The sequence below is a fragment of the Pagrus pagrus genome (assembly GCF_965226575.1).
Source record: "Pagrus pagrus genome assembly, chromosome: 1".
NCBI lineage: Eukaryota > Metazoa > Chordata > Actinopteri > Spariformes > Sparidae > Pagrus > Pagrus pagrus.
The window spans coordinates 28067771-28084101 of NC_140185.1; the positions used below are offsets into that span (position 1 = coordinate 28067771).

Sequence of the window (16331 nt, forward strand, 5' to 3'; positions counted from 1 at the left end):
CAGCTTCACTGAAGCAGTCGGGGGGTTAAGTGGCTTTCTTAAGGCGCTGCGGGGAAAATCTATATTTCATGCTTTTCTCTCCCAGCTTCTTTCCCAAAGCTTACAATGCTCCCTCCTCTGAATACATAAAGGTTTAAGAGGAGAACCCAAAAACCTGCATTCATTTGCATTTGAGTTTTACAGTAGCACTCTGTATTCTGCTATATCTTCAGAATTTTAAATAATCTCTAAACTAATACTTTTAAAAGTAACACAGAGGGAAGAGGAATGTAGATTTATTGAAAAAAAAAAAGCTCACGGTTCACACAGAACATGGCGCAAATGTTGATTAATTCATTCTGTGAAAATCCTTACGGTTTTATTTTTAAACTTAATGTATTTATGAAGTCTCTTTCCTCATTGACACATACAGTTGCTCAGATCCTTCAGCCTCTTTTCTCTAGTCTTGTTCTCCTCCATCAACAGCGTCCAGCTGAACACTTATTGCTTTTTAATGTCTCCCACAACTATTATTCATCAAATCAATTTCATTGACATCAAGTGCAATATGTCTCCTTCCCTCTGGGCCTCCTTTACTGCTCCCTGGCTCTGCAGCTTCTTTTTTCTCCCCACATCCATTCCTCATTTTCCATCACGATGACACCGTAGAGTAAATTCTCCTCACACACTGTCCTTTCTTTAAGCCTATCATGCTTTCTCCGCTTCCTCTTTTGTTTCCCAACACTTTATTCCTTTCTTGTAACACTCCTCTCTTTTCCCAAACTTCAGCCCTAAATGTACGCAAATGATTTTCCTCTCTCTCTCTCACCTTGCTCCCTCCTTTGTCTCTCCTCTTCTGCAGTCGCTCGACGTCATCGATCTCGTACACCTTGATCTCAAAGGTTTCTGTCGTCGCAGTCGCGCCCCGGAGGTTTGAGGGAGCTGGGGGCCCCAGTGGGCCATCTACCCAGCATGCACCTGGGCTGGAGGAGGATGATGAAGAGGACGTAATGGCCTGTTTGGAGGAGCGGTGAGAAGGTGAGGAGGAGGAGGAAGAGTCCAAGGTCAGTGCTGGGATCAGACGACGACGCTGGAGGCCTGAAGGAACAAAAATGATGATGATTAAAACAAACACACGACCAGAGTTTCCTGACGTAGAAACACATTTGGTGCTGTTCACTGTATATTGCAACCCTTTAAAACACCGTCTGATGTGTTTTGGCAATAAACATTCATCAGGGAGTTGATCATGACCATGCTGTGACAGTGAAGGCATCTTATTGTTTAAAAAGAGTTGTCTACACGTATCCCTACCCAAAGAGCACCTCTAACAAATTCAATCTGAGTCCAGGGAGCGGTCCTACCCTACCCATGGTATTGATCCTCTCATCAAACGCTCTGAAAGAAAGCGAATAAGCATATTTCCCAAAATGTTGAAATATACCTTTAATCTAACATATCTAACATATGACATATTGGCTCACATGGCTCAGTGCTGTCTTCTTACCATTAAGTTACACAAGAGCATTTAAGATAAGAAGGTAGACAAGACGAGACAAGACAAGAAAAAGAAAGTTTTCATACAGTAGATACAATACAAAGCTCTTAACAGGAAACCAATAGAATAGGTATATTACAGGGGATATTGTGAGCAGAGGACAGAGATGATGGGCAGGAGAGGAGAGAGAGGGAGATGGATGAATCACGGAGCAGAGGCAGACAGGACAGAACAAAAGAAAGGTACTGAGTGATTGAAAAAGCAAAAAGGGAACTAGGAACAGATAATGGAGTGTGAAGCGAGATAAAAAGTTTAGTCTCTGTCCACGGAGCTCATAGATAACAGCAGCAGGTCACTCTCTAATCTGCCCAATACGCTGGAACGAACACACACACACACTCATACATGCACATGGTTTGCATAGAAATTGCCAGCCGTGTCGACAGGAATGAGAGTTATCAGATTCACCAGGAACCGAGCGATAAGGCACGTAAGAGAGAGAAAGTGGTGATTTTAATAAGGTTGCAGCTGTCTTTTGGTCTCAGGGCTGCACCGAGAGGTCAAGCAGAGACATTTGTATTTCATTACGTAGTAGGAAGCGGAATATAAGGGGGACGGACGGAGAATGAGGGTCTGCAGGGAGGGGGAGAGAGTTGGACAAATGAGGTAGGAAATGTGTGAGAGGAATAGATGAGCAGAGGTAAAGCTTGTGAATCCAATCTAATGGAAATCAAGCAGAAAGAGAGACTCAGCTGGAGATGTGATTAACATTTCGCACGCTTCAGTCTGTGGCACATCTGCCCTTTCTTCCTCTTACTATTTATACTCTGTCTTCCTGAACTGGGTGTACATTGTTGTATCCATTTTGAACAACAAACACAGTGTCATCTTTTCTGCTTTTCTTCTGACAGTTTGACAGTGAACCGCTCTTCTTTGAAGCACAGAATCGGTTGTGGTCAAAGGAAAAGGAGAGTGAACCCAGACACACATGGATTGAAAGGGTTACACCAGGAAGAGCTGCCTCTATCCAGTCTGATTTCATGCACATATCCATCCTCATGGTTAACCAGTGGACTGTAATTTGGCAGGCACATTAGCAGCCTCCCTGTGTGGTATTCTGTTGAATATATATTCATTACAGCTCACACCAGCAGATTCGCTTCACCATTTCACAGATGGGTGGCCAGGGTCACCTTTCCTACCTGGCTCCTTCTGCAACCACAGCTTTCTTCACTTTCCCTTCCCTGATCATTGCTTTCTCATTGTGATTTTTCATAGAGGTCTTTCTTTCTATCAGTTCTGCCTTGCTTTCTTTTTTATAAAGATTTAACAGTCTTCTAATCACATTTTGTCAAGGCTTTCACCTAAAAATGTCATAATAAGAAAATACTTTTATTTTAATACTACTATTTTAGGTGCTCTTCAGCTCTAAAAGCTCAGTGCTGAAAGTAATAATATAATAATAATAACAGTAGTCTTGTTGCCCTCCATGGTCTAATTCAATACAAATGTAACAAAAGAAATGTTAATAAAATAGGTTTCAATGCTTAATTGTGACCTGTGTTGCTCCTGTTCTTCTTGCTGCTCTTGGAGCTCCGTCTAGAGGAGGTGGTGGCGGAGCTGTGCTCGCTGAGGGAGTCCTGAGCGGAGGAGGTACTTCCTGTGTTCTCGCTGCTGTCTCTCAGCATGCTCTCATAGCCACTGCTGCCTCCGCTGTGGTAAAACAAGGCCGTCTTACCCATGGCGGGGGGGAGCTCGCCACTCAATACACTGCTGTAAGAGGCAAAATGAGATCGCAGTTAAAGATAAAAAATTCAAATGATTTAAGCTGCGTCAGAAGTGTTTTGTGAAGCAGAACTGAAATTAATTCAACGTGAGTTTATACCTGTTGTCACTTGCATGGCCGCTGCTGCAGCGGTGTGGTTTTCTGGGAGCTGTGATCTTGCTGTAGGGAGAGGGAAGCGTTTGGACCACTGCTGCCCTCTCCTCTCCCACGCCACCTCCACCACCTCCTGCTCCAGCTCCTGCTCCAGCTCCTGCTCCAGCTCCAGCTCCAGCTCCAGCTCCAGCTCCAGCTCCAGCTCCACTGAGAACAGGAAAATAGCATAACATAATTTAAACCATCAATAGATTATTTTCCGAATGACTTTTAAGGGTGATTTGCCTTTTTTTAGCTGACAATAGAGAGCAAAGGCAATGTCATGCAACAAAGTATGTTTTGGATCAGGACCCCCCCAAACCTTTTGAAATTGTTATCCATGTGGGTAACTGAGGATGAATAGTACATACATGATTCTTGCACTTGGTGTAATTTGAAGTTGAAGTTTGAAATGTAAAATACCATGAAATAAAACTCTCTAACCTCGCCCCTCCAGCTCCTCTCTCCTCTCCAGGATCAGTGCCGCCTCCCTGGGCATGACCCCTGGAACGAGAGCCTGCACTTCCCTGGAGGAGCTCCGAGATCCGACTGTTTACAGCCCGGAGAGGCAGTTTGGCAGCCAGGCTTCCTCCTCGACTGCGACTCAAAGATTTGGTAGACCAAGATCCAGGGGAAGGTCCCTGCTGCTGCTGCTGTTGCTGCTGCTGCTGCTGCAGAGGGCTCTGGACTGAGCTCTGGGGCTGAGGAAACAGATAAATGGCTTAGGCGGGTGTAGGGAGAAACTGAGCACCTCAAAAACTCAAAATCTTACCAAGTGTATTTGTCTAATTTCTAGTCAAATGATCACATTACACATCACACAATACCCCAGAAAGGGGCATTTCAGTGGGATTTTGGACACTTGTTATTTCTTAATTTATTTTTTGAAGTGGCATTTTTTCTAGGGAGGTCGTAACGGCTTGAATTATTTGCACTGAATAACTGATGAAAGTGTGGATAAATATTCCTTCCTACCTTTCCATTAGGAGGAAGGCTGGAGCTGCGGCTGCCGGTTTGGCTTAAAGACTTGGTGGAGAAGCTCAGAGTCTTGGTGCTGGAGGCAGACAGACTCCTGGACTTGGGACTGCTGGTCATCAGCAGCTTACTGACTGCTGAGATCTTTGACTGGCTGCTGGTTTTGGCTGGTGACTGTGGAGCGCTGCTTGGTCCAGAACTGGCACTGAAACTGCTGCTGGTGTTTCCAGTAGGAGAAGATACAGATCCAGCGCGGGTGAGGCTGCGCCCCGTGCGAGGCATAGTGCTGTCCGCCCTCACTCCTCCTCCTCCCCCTCTCAGGCTTCCAACCCTCTCCAGAGAGAAGCAGTCGTAGTGGTGGGTACCGCTGTGAGAGCTGTGGACCCGACCTAGAGAGTTGGTTCTGTTTGCTAGCTGTTCCAACTTGGCACTGAAGAGTCTGCTGCTGTCGATGCTGGAGCCTCGTTGCCTGCTGAAACCTGCGGGGCCAGATATCCCAGCATCATCTGCTGAGCTGCCCAGTAATGAGTGGCCGGGTTGGTGGAGAGGGCTGGCTGCTCTGTTCCGCTGGTCCAGGCTAGATTTCCGTACTGGTGGCAGAGGTGGGATTCCCCCCTTCTTGTGGGAGAAAAAGGCAAGTTTTCCATTGGATCCCCGACGGTCAAGAGTGGAGCGGGGACTGCAGGGGGTTGAAGTGGTGACGCCAAGATTGCGATACTCGACCCCAGTGTCTAAGCCGTCGTGGCGGTTGAGACGGTGCCAGCCGCGAGGGAGACTGGCAGTGCGGTGGATATCTGGGCTGTAGATACCAGTCAGGCATTCGCCATGAGCTACAACAGCGACCATCTCACAGCCATCCACCACTCTCTTAAAGGAATCTGGAGACGACGCAACCTCACCGCCTGAACTAGAGCTGCCATGATCACCTGGTGATGGAGGAATAGCAAATAAGACATTTGAATTTAAAGTGAAAAAATAACTGAAGATATGTTATTGGACTAAACAGTAAAACTATTACAACAAAGCCGTCACAGTATACATAGTCTGTATACCTGGGCTGATGTTACAATCCCTGTCCGAATTATTACCCCAGTCCAACCCTGCTTACCATCCCTGCAGAGACTCCGGTGGTCTCCGGTCCCAGCTCCAGCCTGGCTCTTCGAATGCTCCACCTCCCTCCTCCCTAGCTTCATTTCACACACAAGCTCCCTGGATCTCCCCTCCTCCATGCCGCGCTTCAACCAGGGGTCTTCAAAACTCATCTCACTGGAAATAGAAGCTAAAAGTGGTGCATTAAATCTGCCTGGGTCTTTCATTAGGCCGGTCTTGGTAGGTGAAGAGAGGATGGTCGGCTCCTGTAAAACCATGGGTTTGACAGCCACACATGGGTGCACACTGATGGTGGTCTTGAAGGGGGAGAAGCTACCAGGTCCTGCCAGAATCTGGATGTTAGTTTTAGCCATGGAGGGAGGCAGTTTCCTGAGCCTGTCTTTGGTTGGAGTTCCCTTATCGCTCCCGTTCTCTGACAGCACCACCTCTCCTTCCAGACTCCCTCTTCTAGGGCTGCCGCAGCTTTCGTACCCACCCAGCCCCTCCGCGCCAAAGGGCTCGGGTTCAGCCAGGGCCTCCCCTTGCTGGCTCTGGGACTGACTGAAGCTGTGGAGAGACTGGTCTGCTTCACTGCCCACGCTCAGGTCACTCATCCAGGAGGAGATGGGTGAACCATTGTTAGACATCGCTGTGGCTAAGGCTTCACCTTCTATCCGCAGCTTGGCCATGGCCACCTACGACAGGACACAATTTAATTGGGTATGACATCTTGAAACCCAAAAAACATTGATTTACTTCAGATTCTGTAAAGGAAAATCTGCTTTATATGTGAATTTTAACATGAAAAAAGCTAAATTCACATGACAAGACAGACTTTCTCATCAGTGTTCATTGGTAGCCATGATGGCTCCACAAACATGGTCTATGGCCTTTGCCATGGTCGCTATTGTTCTGTATTTTGCTTCAAGCATCCACACGCCAAATGATCTTAGTCACTGTAAATGTAAAGCAAGCCAGTCACACTTACCTCTGCCATGGCAACAACCTCTGTGACCCCTGAGGTTGTTGCAAGACCTGCATGCATGTGATAATCCTCCACAGCTCCATCCTCAGCAATACCGCTGATGATGCTGACGGCCTGAGTGCCCGAGGCGAGGGCAGTGACACAGCAGTGGTCGCTGTTGAAGCTGATGATGCTCGTTGGATGACAGGTAAGGCCCTGAGTCTCCATGAGAGCTGTGATATCAAGGTTCTCCACCCCTCCAGAAGCCACAGTGTACACCAGTTCATCCTCCCCAAGTGAGAGAGGTCCAACTGTTCCTACAGACACTGACAGTCCTGAGGCTGCAAGGGAGGAGAGTATGAGAACCAAATTCGTATATTTCCTGTTTTTGAGCAGTGTGACAAATATTTGTGTCTGAGGGTCTGCATATGATGACTCATATGACTTATTTCGCATCTCACCCACTTTCCTTGTGTAACAAGAACAGTGTTTTACTGCAACTCACCCTCCCTGTGTGTGTCCAAGGGTATGGGGGGGACATCGTCGTCACAGAGCGTCTCAGCTGAACCCAGGCTGGCAGACAGAGATGGAGTTGGCTCTCGAACTTGTGGGCTCATGCCCACCGGAGAAGTCCTGGATAACACGGAGTCTGTGGAGGACCGGCCACTGTCTGCAGCCAAACTGTCTGCAGAATCACAAACACAGATTTGGCGTTGAAATTAATATTATTGTCCAAGAGCATGACACAAGAAAATTGGCATCATACTATGATGCCAGTTGAGAGACACGTTTATTATGCAAATTAACTGTGCGGTGTTCAGGTGACTCAGTGTGTGACTGTATTTTTACACCTGGAGACAGTTACACAAACCCGTAATGATGTTGGCATTAAACAGCAATAACATCAGGAGGGAGTTGAAGAATGGAGAGATACATGTAAGGATGCCCAGTAACAGCTTGTGTATACATTATTAAATCGTATGCAGTGCTATTGGCTGGCCGTAGCATGTGTTTCGACAGGAAAGCTAATGACAGAATATGAAAAACTCAAAATCAATCGAATAAACAGAAATATTCTAGATATATATGATAATTTGGTGAGGATATGAGAGTGGCAATAGTTTTGGACAAACACAAGAGCAATAAGAGGAAAAGGAAGCACAATACTAAAGCATAAACACATTTAAAGATACATACTATCTGAGGTCAAAGCGTCGGTGGCCTGGCCGTCTTGAGCCAGAGTGTGTGAGGACAGAGGGGGTGTTGCCGGCATCACACCCTTCTGGGTATACACTTTACACCGCTGGGATGGAGAGGACGGAGGCCTGAACATGGATACAAGGGTCAAATGTTATGGAGCCAGTCCTAAAGTTATAAAGTTTATAATAAAGTTTTTCTAAGTCTAAGTCTAAATGCTGCTGTCTTCTTACATATTTACTGTAGACTGTTTATCCACCCACATGCAACTCCTCTGTCACCGCTTACAGATTTATTTTCCAAATGTAGTTTGCATGAAAATAAACAGACCAGACTTAATATTACTGCACGTGTGTATGCATGTGTACCTGTAGTCTGAGGTTTTAGTCAGGCTGGCGATGCCGAGGCGCGGTGATCCTAGTGGGCGTGCCTTCCCGTCAGCGCCTGCATTCAGAGCCTCATGGCTGCTCAAAGAGACAATCAACAGACATCTCGCCAGTTAAAGTCAAATACTTCCCACTAGCTAATGCAAGAAAAAGTACTACCCATGACTAAAAATGAACGATGGCCGTCACCTGTCATTCAGGTGGGAGCTCTTGGCCCTTTGCAGTGGGTTAGAGGTGATGCTGCTGCTTCCTGTAACGCTCCTGGTGCTAGTTACTATGGGGGAACCAGAACTCTGAGTCAGGCTGTGGATCATTGTCTGGGCCAGCTCTGCCTCTTCCACCACCTCCTTGATCTCCTGCAGCTGCTGGTCATTGGTCCTTCTCCTGGAGGCTGCTGCTGCACCTCCTACAGCACACGCAGACCCTGGAGATGTGAGACAGGACAATGTTTTCCAGAATTGCAAAATGGGACCTGACTTGATGCTGAATTACAGAACTACAGTTATCACATTGGTCTACGGAAGCCTTAAAAGCCAGTTTTTGGTCACTTATGTGAAATCTTAACAATCAAACCTGTTTTGGTGTCTGTCTCCAACACAGCAGCAGACCCTGGAGCAGAAGGAGCTGAGGCTGGGGCGCCTGAAGGACATGGCTCTTGTTTGGCACCCTGTTTGCTCGCTGGAACCTCTTCAAAGGGAAACTTTGCCACCTGAACAAATGGAAAGAGAGGTGGATGAAAAAGAGAAAGGCCTTCGCTGTTCATATAAAAATACCCGAGACACTTTGATTTAATTGTTGACAGAGAAAAAGCTCTCCACTTATGCCGCCCTCAGTGTTGGTGGATGGGAATAAACAAGATCACATGAGCTGCTAGCAACATAAAAACCTGCATTAGAGACATGAAAAATAATGGGTTCCTGTACAATTATTTCAACAATAACAAAGCGATGCTTTTTCCAATGCATTTTGCAACACAATTGAAAGCATATGCTTATTGAAAGGGGCGGAAAAGCGCCACTACAAACACACGCTGTGACAGGAATACATTCAAAACGTTTTAAGCAGATACAAACAAAACCCCTTTTTTCCATTTGAATAACTTGTCAAAAAGCCTGTCAAACATACCACCACACTAACAGAACAATTTTCTTTTAATAATAACAACAAACGACGGGCAGAAAACTCTCATCACCTCCTCGCTGCCATCGATGCAGTCCAGTCTCTCCTGCAGCTCGGCGAAGGTGTTGCACTTCAGGCACTCAGCTCCTTCCTCTGGGACCGGCGCCAGCGGCTGCCCGAGTAGTGACTGAGCGGGCTGAGGGAGGGGCTGAGAGGGGCCGCTGGGCTGCTCCTCTGGCTGAGACTGCACCTGTTGGAGCAGAAATCACAGAGAGGTAAATCGTCAAATGTTTGTCTGATTACAGTTGATTGTCTAAACTCTAAATGTAAATATATTTAAATTACCTTGTTCTGAGCTCCAGCTGCCTGACTTTGTGTTTGCTGCGGCTCTGGCGCTTTACCTCGAAGCAGAGCGGGAATAATCGGTACAAACTCTGGCGGCCCCTCATTGTCCGTCAGCTCTCTATCTGACACCGCAGCCCCATTCGGACCCACGTAGATCACCGTGTCACATGACTGCTCACTGCTCGAGTACTCGTCAGGGTCACTGGACAGTCGCAGCAGTGGGAGGTCTGAGTCAGCGTCACCGCGGTGATGGAAAGGCCGCAGGTGGGTCGGACGACGCATGCGACCCTCCTCGCAGGAACTCTCTCCTCCAGAGGAGCTCGAGGTGTATTGCTGAGAGAGAGAGGCAGGAAAGAACGAGGTGGAGGAGGGCGGCGAGAGAGAGAAAATTCCCTTTTTAGATTTGCAGACTGAGATTTTTTTTTAGGCTTTAATTGGCAGCTCACGCCGAAGAGAGACAGGGAAGGTAGTGGAGAGAGTGAAAAGGATGACGTACAGACAGATCCTGGCCAACATGAAGTCCAGCCAAGTAACATAACAGATTAAAAATAAGAATTTAATTTAACTATTACGACTTCTATTACAGAATTGCACTTTAAGGTATCTTGTGACTTCAGTTTTCTCCAGCTGGAGGTCTATTTTTAGAGCTCTGGCGCCTTCTCCCCCTTTTTTCTTCAGCTGAACAGTTCTGAGATAAGTGAGCATGAGAAGTGAAAGGTGAGAGAGGGAGTCAGCAACACTGCAGGCACACATGATGGAGAGGTAGAGGAGGTGATAAAGGGCATGGCATTTGGATATCAACTAAAGTAATTTCAACTTGTTGTTAGTAACACAAAGAATCCCACAAATGAAACATGTAGTTCAATGTCAAGATTATGAGCAGGATGTAAATGTTTTACATATTCATCTTACCAGTGACTGTAGCTGTCTTTACCTTTAACTTTATGTACCTGAAGTTTTAGTTCTGTGTCATGAAGAGAAACGACCCCCCCAGTGTTAAAGAAGCATCAAGGTTTGATTCAAACTCACCACTGTCACTTTAGTTTTCTTCTTTTTCATGCGGAGGACGCGGGAAGCAATCTGGACGGTAGAAAGGGTTTCTGAGAAATCTCTGGGTGAGGCGGAGATGTGAGCAATCATGGTGGTCCGGCAGTTCATGTTGCCTAGCGACTCCCTTAGCAACATGGTCAGCTTGCTGTCCCTAGTAATACACACATACAGCGAGATGTGAGCACGACGTGCACGCAGTCACTCAAACATGTGACAAAACTGGTCGATTTGCCGCCACACGCCCACACATATCTGACAGCGGATTATTTATAGCTCGTCACTAAGCCACTGAACATTTCCTACAAGTTGCAGAGAAAGGTAATAGTCATACGAATGAAGCTAAATGATTCAGAAGGTGGTGGCTATTATTGATTTTGTTTATGGATTAATGCTGCTAAAACACATGAAGGTTACCATTCCAGACTAAAGCTAGAAAGTGTTTAAAGAAGCACTCTGGATATTATGCAGTCTAATATTGGGAGACGATCTACGTCCCAGAGAGATTATACCAGCAGATGGGAGAGTAAAAGTAGGCTGTGTGTTTAAGAAAAGACTTTCTCCTGGGTGGGCTACTGCAATCATTCATAGCTCTGTGTGTGTGTGTGTGTGTGTGTGTGTGTGTGTGTGTGTGTGTGTGTGTGTGTGTGTGTGTGTGTGTGTGTGTGTGTGCGTATGTGTTGAGGCCTGCAGGCTGACAGTGAGTAAAGCTCCTCTGTGGCCCGATACCTCACGCTGCTGTCCCCCTTTTCTAAAAACACAGCCCGCAGGCATGTCTCACACACGTATGTGTACATTTACATGCACATACACACGCACACGAGTATGTACATACTCCTATCTTGACCTCCTCTTTCTCAGCGATGCTCTGCTCCTCTCCTCTTCTCTCCTCTCCTCTCATTTCTTCTTTCTGTTTGCTGCCTCGGGCTTCAACAAACCCTCTCCTCTCTCCCTCAGTCCATCTCTATCTCTCTCTGTATCTCCCTCAGAATAATGTAGGTAGATTCATGACTCATGAAGTATTCATTTGCATGTTAATTCAAGTGCTTTCTGTGCTAGATTTAATATTTTTTCTACCAGGGTGAACTACTGTATGTAATTTGATGCTCTCTATGATTGAAACTAGCCTATAATTAACGAAGCATCTAAATCCTAGATCGCTATTATTACAAGACACCAACATTACAGAGCACACCTTAAAAAACACATTATTGTTGCACTTATGCGTGACTCAACTAATAAATGAAGACAATCTACATTTTCCTGGAGTGCGCTGGAATTTCTCTTTTGCTGAAATTAAGAATTGCAACTGTCAAACAGGATTTTGGAGTATGGCACAATTGACATCTTGTCTGACAGAGACGGTCCAGTGTAGGGATGGTGAGGGAGAGAAGAGAGACTATGCCAGGAGAGAGACTCAGCAAACCAGATGGCAAGGTCTGATTTTGGGCAAGAAGCTGTACAAGTCCCCGATAAGAAAGGTTGATGCATAGTGAATATGGGCAGATCTATATGAGCATGTTGTGTCGTCTGTCTGGCACAACGCTGAGATGATTGGATTCTTATCTTGGCAAGAGCCAAATGGTTGACTTTGTGGCGACAGACGACTGTCTGCCCCCTTTTCCTTGAACTGGGAAGCTACAAACACATGATAATGTCCAATATTCTACTAATCAACCGGCATAAAATCACTGGTTACCTAGCAACAGCACTGGAACAGGATGGGACCCCATCCCAAAAGTAATGGAGACAGGCTCAGCCTTAACTGTGATGACATTAATGAAATTCTTGGACTAAAACTGGATTTCATCATGTTTGGTTTTGTCATCGCTTTGAATATTTTCACATAACAGAAGAGTCGGTCCGTCAGTCCATCGCTGCTGTGCCTCAGTACAGCATCTACCATTGCTAATTTTGAAGATGCTGTTGCAAATGCTAGCTACCTTCATGTGCTAACATAGCCCCCTATTTTTATATTCAAAGGAAGAAGATAATTGAGGTAATGGCTACCTGCTGCTCTAAAACACCAACAACCATTTTTTAATTAAAAGCTATTAGCAAGTCTTCTGTATCCTGCTGACTACAGCCCTCCAATGACTCTCCTCTGACACGTTGGCTTAGCTGTGCTCCATAGCCTCTCCTCAGTCTGATTCTGTGACTGTGTTCTCAGTCTTTGGTTTCAGAGAAGTGGCAGTAACACAGTTTACATTGTTAAACCAGTCCAAAATCCCACACAATCCAACAGCGCTCTGAGTCACCAGTGCCAAACCAGACACAGCACAGCTTTGCTTGCAGCTTCAGTGTTAGTTAGCAGGTTGTTTTGCAATGTAAATGCAAAAGCTGGTGATTAAATTAACCCAGCAAGAAGCACAGAGCTACACAGCCTTAAGGAGAGTGGAAGAGCAAGGAGGAAGGGAGGAAGAGAAGAGGAATCGAATAGGGGGAAAGGGAAAATGAGGACAATTATAGTACATTTCTTACTGTACACTGCAAACTAAATGTTGCTAAAACAATTATGGTTGATTTTCCATTAGATGTATCTTTATTTTCTTTTAGTTTCTGCAGTTTCTGTCTCTGTTATCTCTCCATCTCTCTGCGTCCCTCTCTCCTTTGCTCTCCTTGCCAGTCTGTTAACCAGCAAAATGGATGTGATGAATATGTAACAGCAGCTGTTGTTGTTTATAACATTAAGTCTCCAAAACCTGAAGTAGCTTAAGAGAACTCTCATCTGCTTCCCTCTCCTTCTTCCCTGTTCATTCCTCATCTTTCTCCAAATTGTTAACTTCCTCTTCTTTTTCTATCTCATTTTCTTCTTCTTACTTTATTCACGTTTCCTCTCTCCTCTCCTCTCCTCTCCTCTCCTCTCCTCTCCTCTCTTTTCCCTCTCCTCTCCTCACACACACATAACCTTTGCACACACGACGCCTTACTTGTATGGGATGTGCTTGCTCCCGTTGACCAGGGCCAGGATCACATTGCCGAGGGCAGACAGAGAAAGGCAGAGAGGGGCTGAGCTGGGTGAAGAGCTCTCCCTGCTTTTACCACCTCCCCCTCCTCCTCCGCCTCCTACTCCTCCAAGCACTTTGACATCACAGCTGCCTAGGTCCAGCAGGTGGAGGCGACTGCGCCCTCCTGACACTAACAAAAGTGAAAACATGTGTCAAAAATGGAGGAGGATAGTGGAAAGGATAGTGAAAGATGAGGATACTCTAAAAAACAGATTAATTTTCATGATTTCTGTAATAATCATTCTTCAGGTTTAAATTATCACAACAAAAGCTGAATCTAGTATGATATAATAATACACAGTCTAATACAGTATATAATCACAGCAGCAGATATGAAGATTAAAAAAAACAACTAAATTAACTAAATCATCAACAAACAAACAACTTCTGTGGTGGTATTTTCAGGAGTATAGACCAGAATAATGAATGTAGCCCTCAATATTAGACATCTGTCTATAGCGAAGGATACATTTAGTTATTTTTCTGAATTCTGTAGCGACGCAATGGGTTAACATAGTCTTCTAAAGGTTAAACCTGTTAAAATAATGTAATTATGTGAGCCAGACATAGCTGAAGGCATGCTGTGAAACACACTACCCTTGTGTTGTCACCCAGTTATCTATGTGGACGTGTGTGCACGTGTGAATTAATCTGAGCACAGGGATCAAACAGCGTGTGATGTGTGCGTACGAGTCTGTCACGAATTCTGATGAGTGAGCGCCCTATTTATCCGTAGTGGCTACAGGTAAATAGATTGATCCGTCTATCATTGTTCAGTACACTCTCTCCTTGCTTTATCTTCCATGCGGTGAATGAACATTTTAATAGTAAACAGCATGTTTGTGTCTGCTTATATTCAACTGTGATTATCAGACTCTTTTGTAGGGATGCAAGATCTTCCATAAATGTATATTTAATTACATATGATGTTAAATACTTAGAGCATTCGTACAATATTTGTATACTTTATAGTGAAGGCAAAGAAAAAATACTAATACAACTACTATTTGTAATTATATATAATATCCATATACATGCATGCATGTACATGAACACCTGCCATCTGCACATACCTACACATAGCAATGTGCACAATGTGTGATATTATAGTAATAAAGCTAATAATGTAGTATCTGCTGCAGTATAAATTGCCGTAATAGGTAATTTGCTGTTGTAGGATTACTATTAATAATCCCATTATATAAAATGGCACTGATAATGACAGTAATGATAGTGTAGTGTACAGTGTCTATTACTTACTCCCTCCTTTGCCTGTCTTTTCCATGCGATACTGGTATATGTGTAATGTAAACAGCATGTGCGAGTTCCTATGTTCTTCTTCAGTGGTGTTGGGGCGTTGGCTGCTGTGGCGAGCTGCTATGGCCGCGTCCAGAAACCAGGCCGCTTTCTCTGGGGTCGGAGCACGCAGTTCAGACTGATTCTGGAGCTGGAAAATGCGTGCAAAGATAAATAATTGCGTGAATATTTCCCAAATGCGGACGGACAGACAGCCCGGCAGGAGCCATTTAATCTTAGCTGAGGGTCCTCGGTTTACCTAACAACAAGTGTCCAAACACTGATAACGTTGTGTACTGTGAGGATTCTGAATCTGCAGGAGTGATTGGCATATTCAAATAAAACATTTTTCTAATTTACCTGCAGGAATGGGAGGCAGAGATAGAGAGCGGGAGAGAGAGTTGGACAGAGAGGGAGAGAGAGAGTGTGTGGTACTGCAGGATATCATTACTGATGAGATTATGTCAGATTAGTTAAGGATTACACAGATGTTCTTGTATCAGACCCTGTAATCCTATAAACATATAACTGCAGCCACACACACACACACACACACACACACACACACACTCTTGCTCATCCTCTGTCACTCAGTTGTTTTTGACACTCTTCGTCCTACACACACTATTCAGACTGCCGTGCTTTATAATGACTGATGATGATAATAGTAATTATAACATTGATGAGAGTGGGCTTTTTAGCAATCAGTTATTTCAGATTGTCAAATGTCACTGTAGGCAAAAAATCTTGAATTTAAAAGAACAAAAAGACTTTTATCCGAGTTATTTTTTCCATTTTTGTTTGTGTCTTCACGCCTTTTGTAGCTTGGAATCGCCAGACCAATTTTTAAAATGTGTATTAGTCCGGAAACCTTTTAGTTTACTTTCTCTGGACACAACTAGATAGACCTACAGCCAACGAAATGCGTGACTAAGCAACACATGCGAGTTGGCGATGCTTGGAACGTTTTCAAGCAGGAAAAAAATCACAGCCTGGTCACAAAATTTCTCGGAGGGGAATCGTGATGCATATTTGATCAGTTTGACAGTTTGATCTGAGTTTTGTGAGCCTGGTGCGTTGCAGACGGAATTGGATAGACCTGCAACTAATCAGCGAAACGTGTTATGTGTGACTTTTGAAATCTTACAGTCTTATGTCTGCCAGAAGATGGCCAGACAAATCAACCAGAGCAAGTTAAACATAAGCTTGCAGATTTGTCTGGTACCCAAGTCAGGTCTTTCGCACTTGACACTGTTCTTTAATTTGGACTCAGTCGATCAGAAGCAGTTAACATGATTAAATTAACCTGGTGTTTTAAAAGATGACTTGTTTATTTTTTGAAGAAAAGGGACTCTAATGGCACACAAAATCTTATATTATATCACCTGGTGAGTGTGTGTGAGTGTATGTGCAAGCATGCACATCCCACAATAGCTGAGACAACAGAGAACAGCCTGAGGCTGAAAAAAGCATATAGACACAAGTCCTGAGGCAGTTCATGCACACAGAA

At 44.9% G+C, this 16331-nt stretch overlaps 1 protein-coding gene across 3 annotated transcripts in view; it reads right to left on the reverse strand.

Moving 5' to 3' along the window:
- Nucleotides 1-16331, reverse strand: part of kif26ba (kinesin family member 26Ba) — a 91290-nt gene that overhangs the window by 5519 nt on the left and 69440 nt on the right. For all 3 annotated transcript variants that reach the window (XM_084348564.1, XM_084348565.1, XM_084348563.1), the window contains 17 exons: nt 14786-14972; nt 13448-13655; nt 10500-10671; nt 9471-9803; nt 9199-9375; nt 8580-8715; nt 8196-8430; nt 7989-8084; nt 7621-7748; nt 6929-7108; nt 6448-6764; nt 5479-6154; nt 4371-5296; nt 3840-4096; nt 3363-3563; nt 3036-3250; nt 809-1077 (listed from right to left, as the gene is read on the reverse strand). In XM_084348564.1, the coding sequence (XP_084204690.1) occupies nt 809-1077; nt 3036-3250; nt 3363-3563; nt 3840-4096; nt 4371-5296; nt 5479-6154; nt 6448-6764; nt 6929-7108; nt 7621-7748; nt 7989-8084; nt 8196-8430; nt 8580-8715; nt 9199-9375; nt 9471-9803; nt 10500-10671; nt 13448-13655; nt 14786-14972 (4713 nt within the window). The remainder of the gene's footprint in view (nt 1-808; nt 1078-3035; nt 3251-3362; nt 3564-3839; nt 4097-4370; nt 5297-5478; nt 6155-6447; nt 6765-6928; nt 7109-7620; nt 7749-7988; nt 8085-8195; nt 8431-8579; nt 8716-9198; nt 9376-9470; nt 9804-10499; nt 10672-13447; nt 13656-14785; nt 14973-16331) is intronic.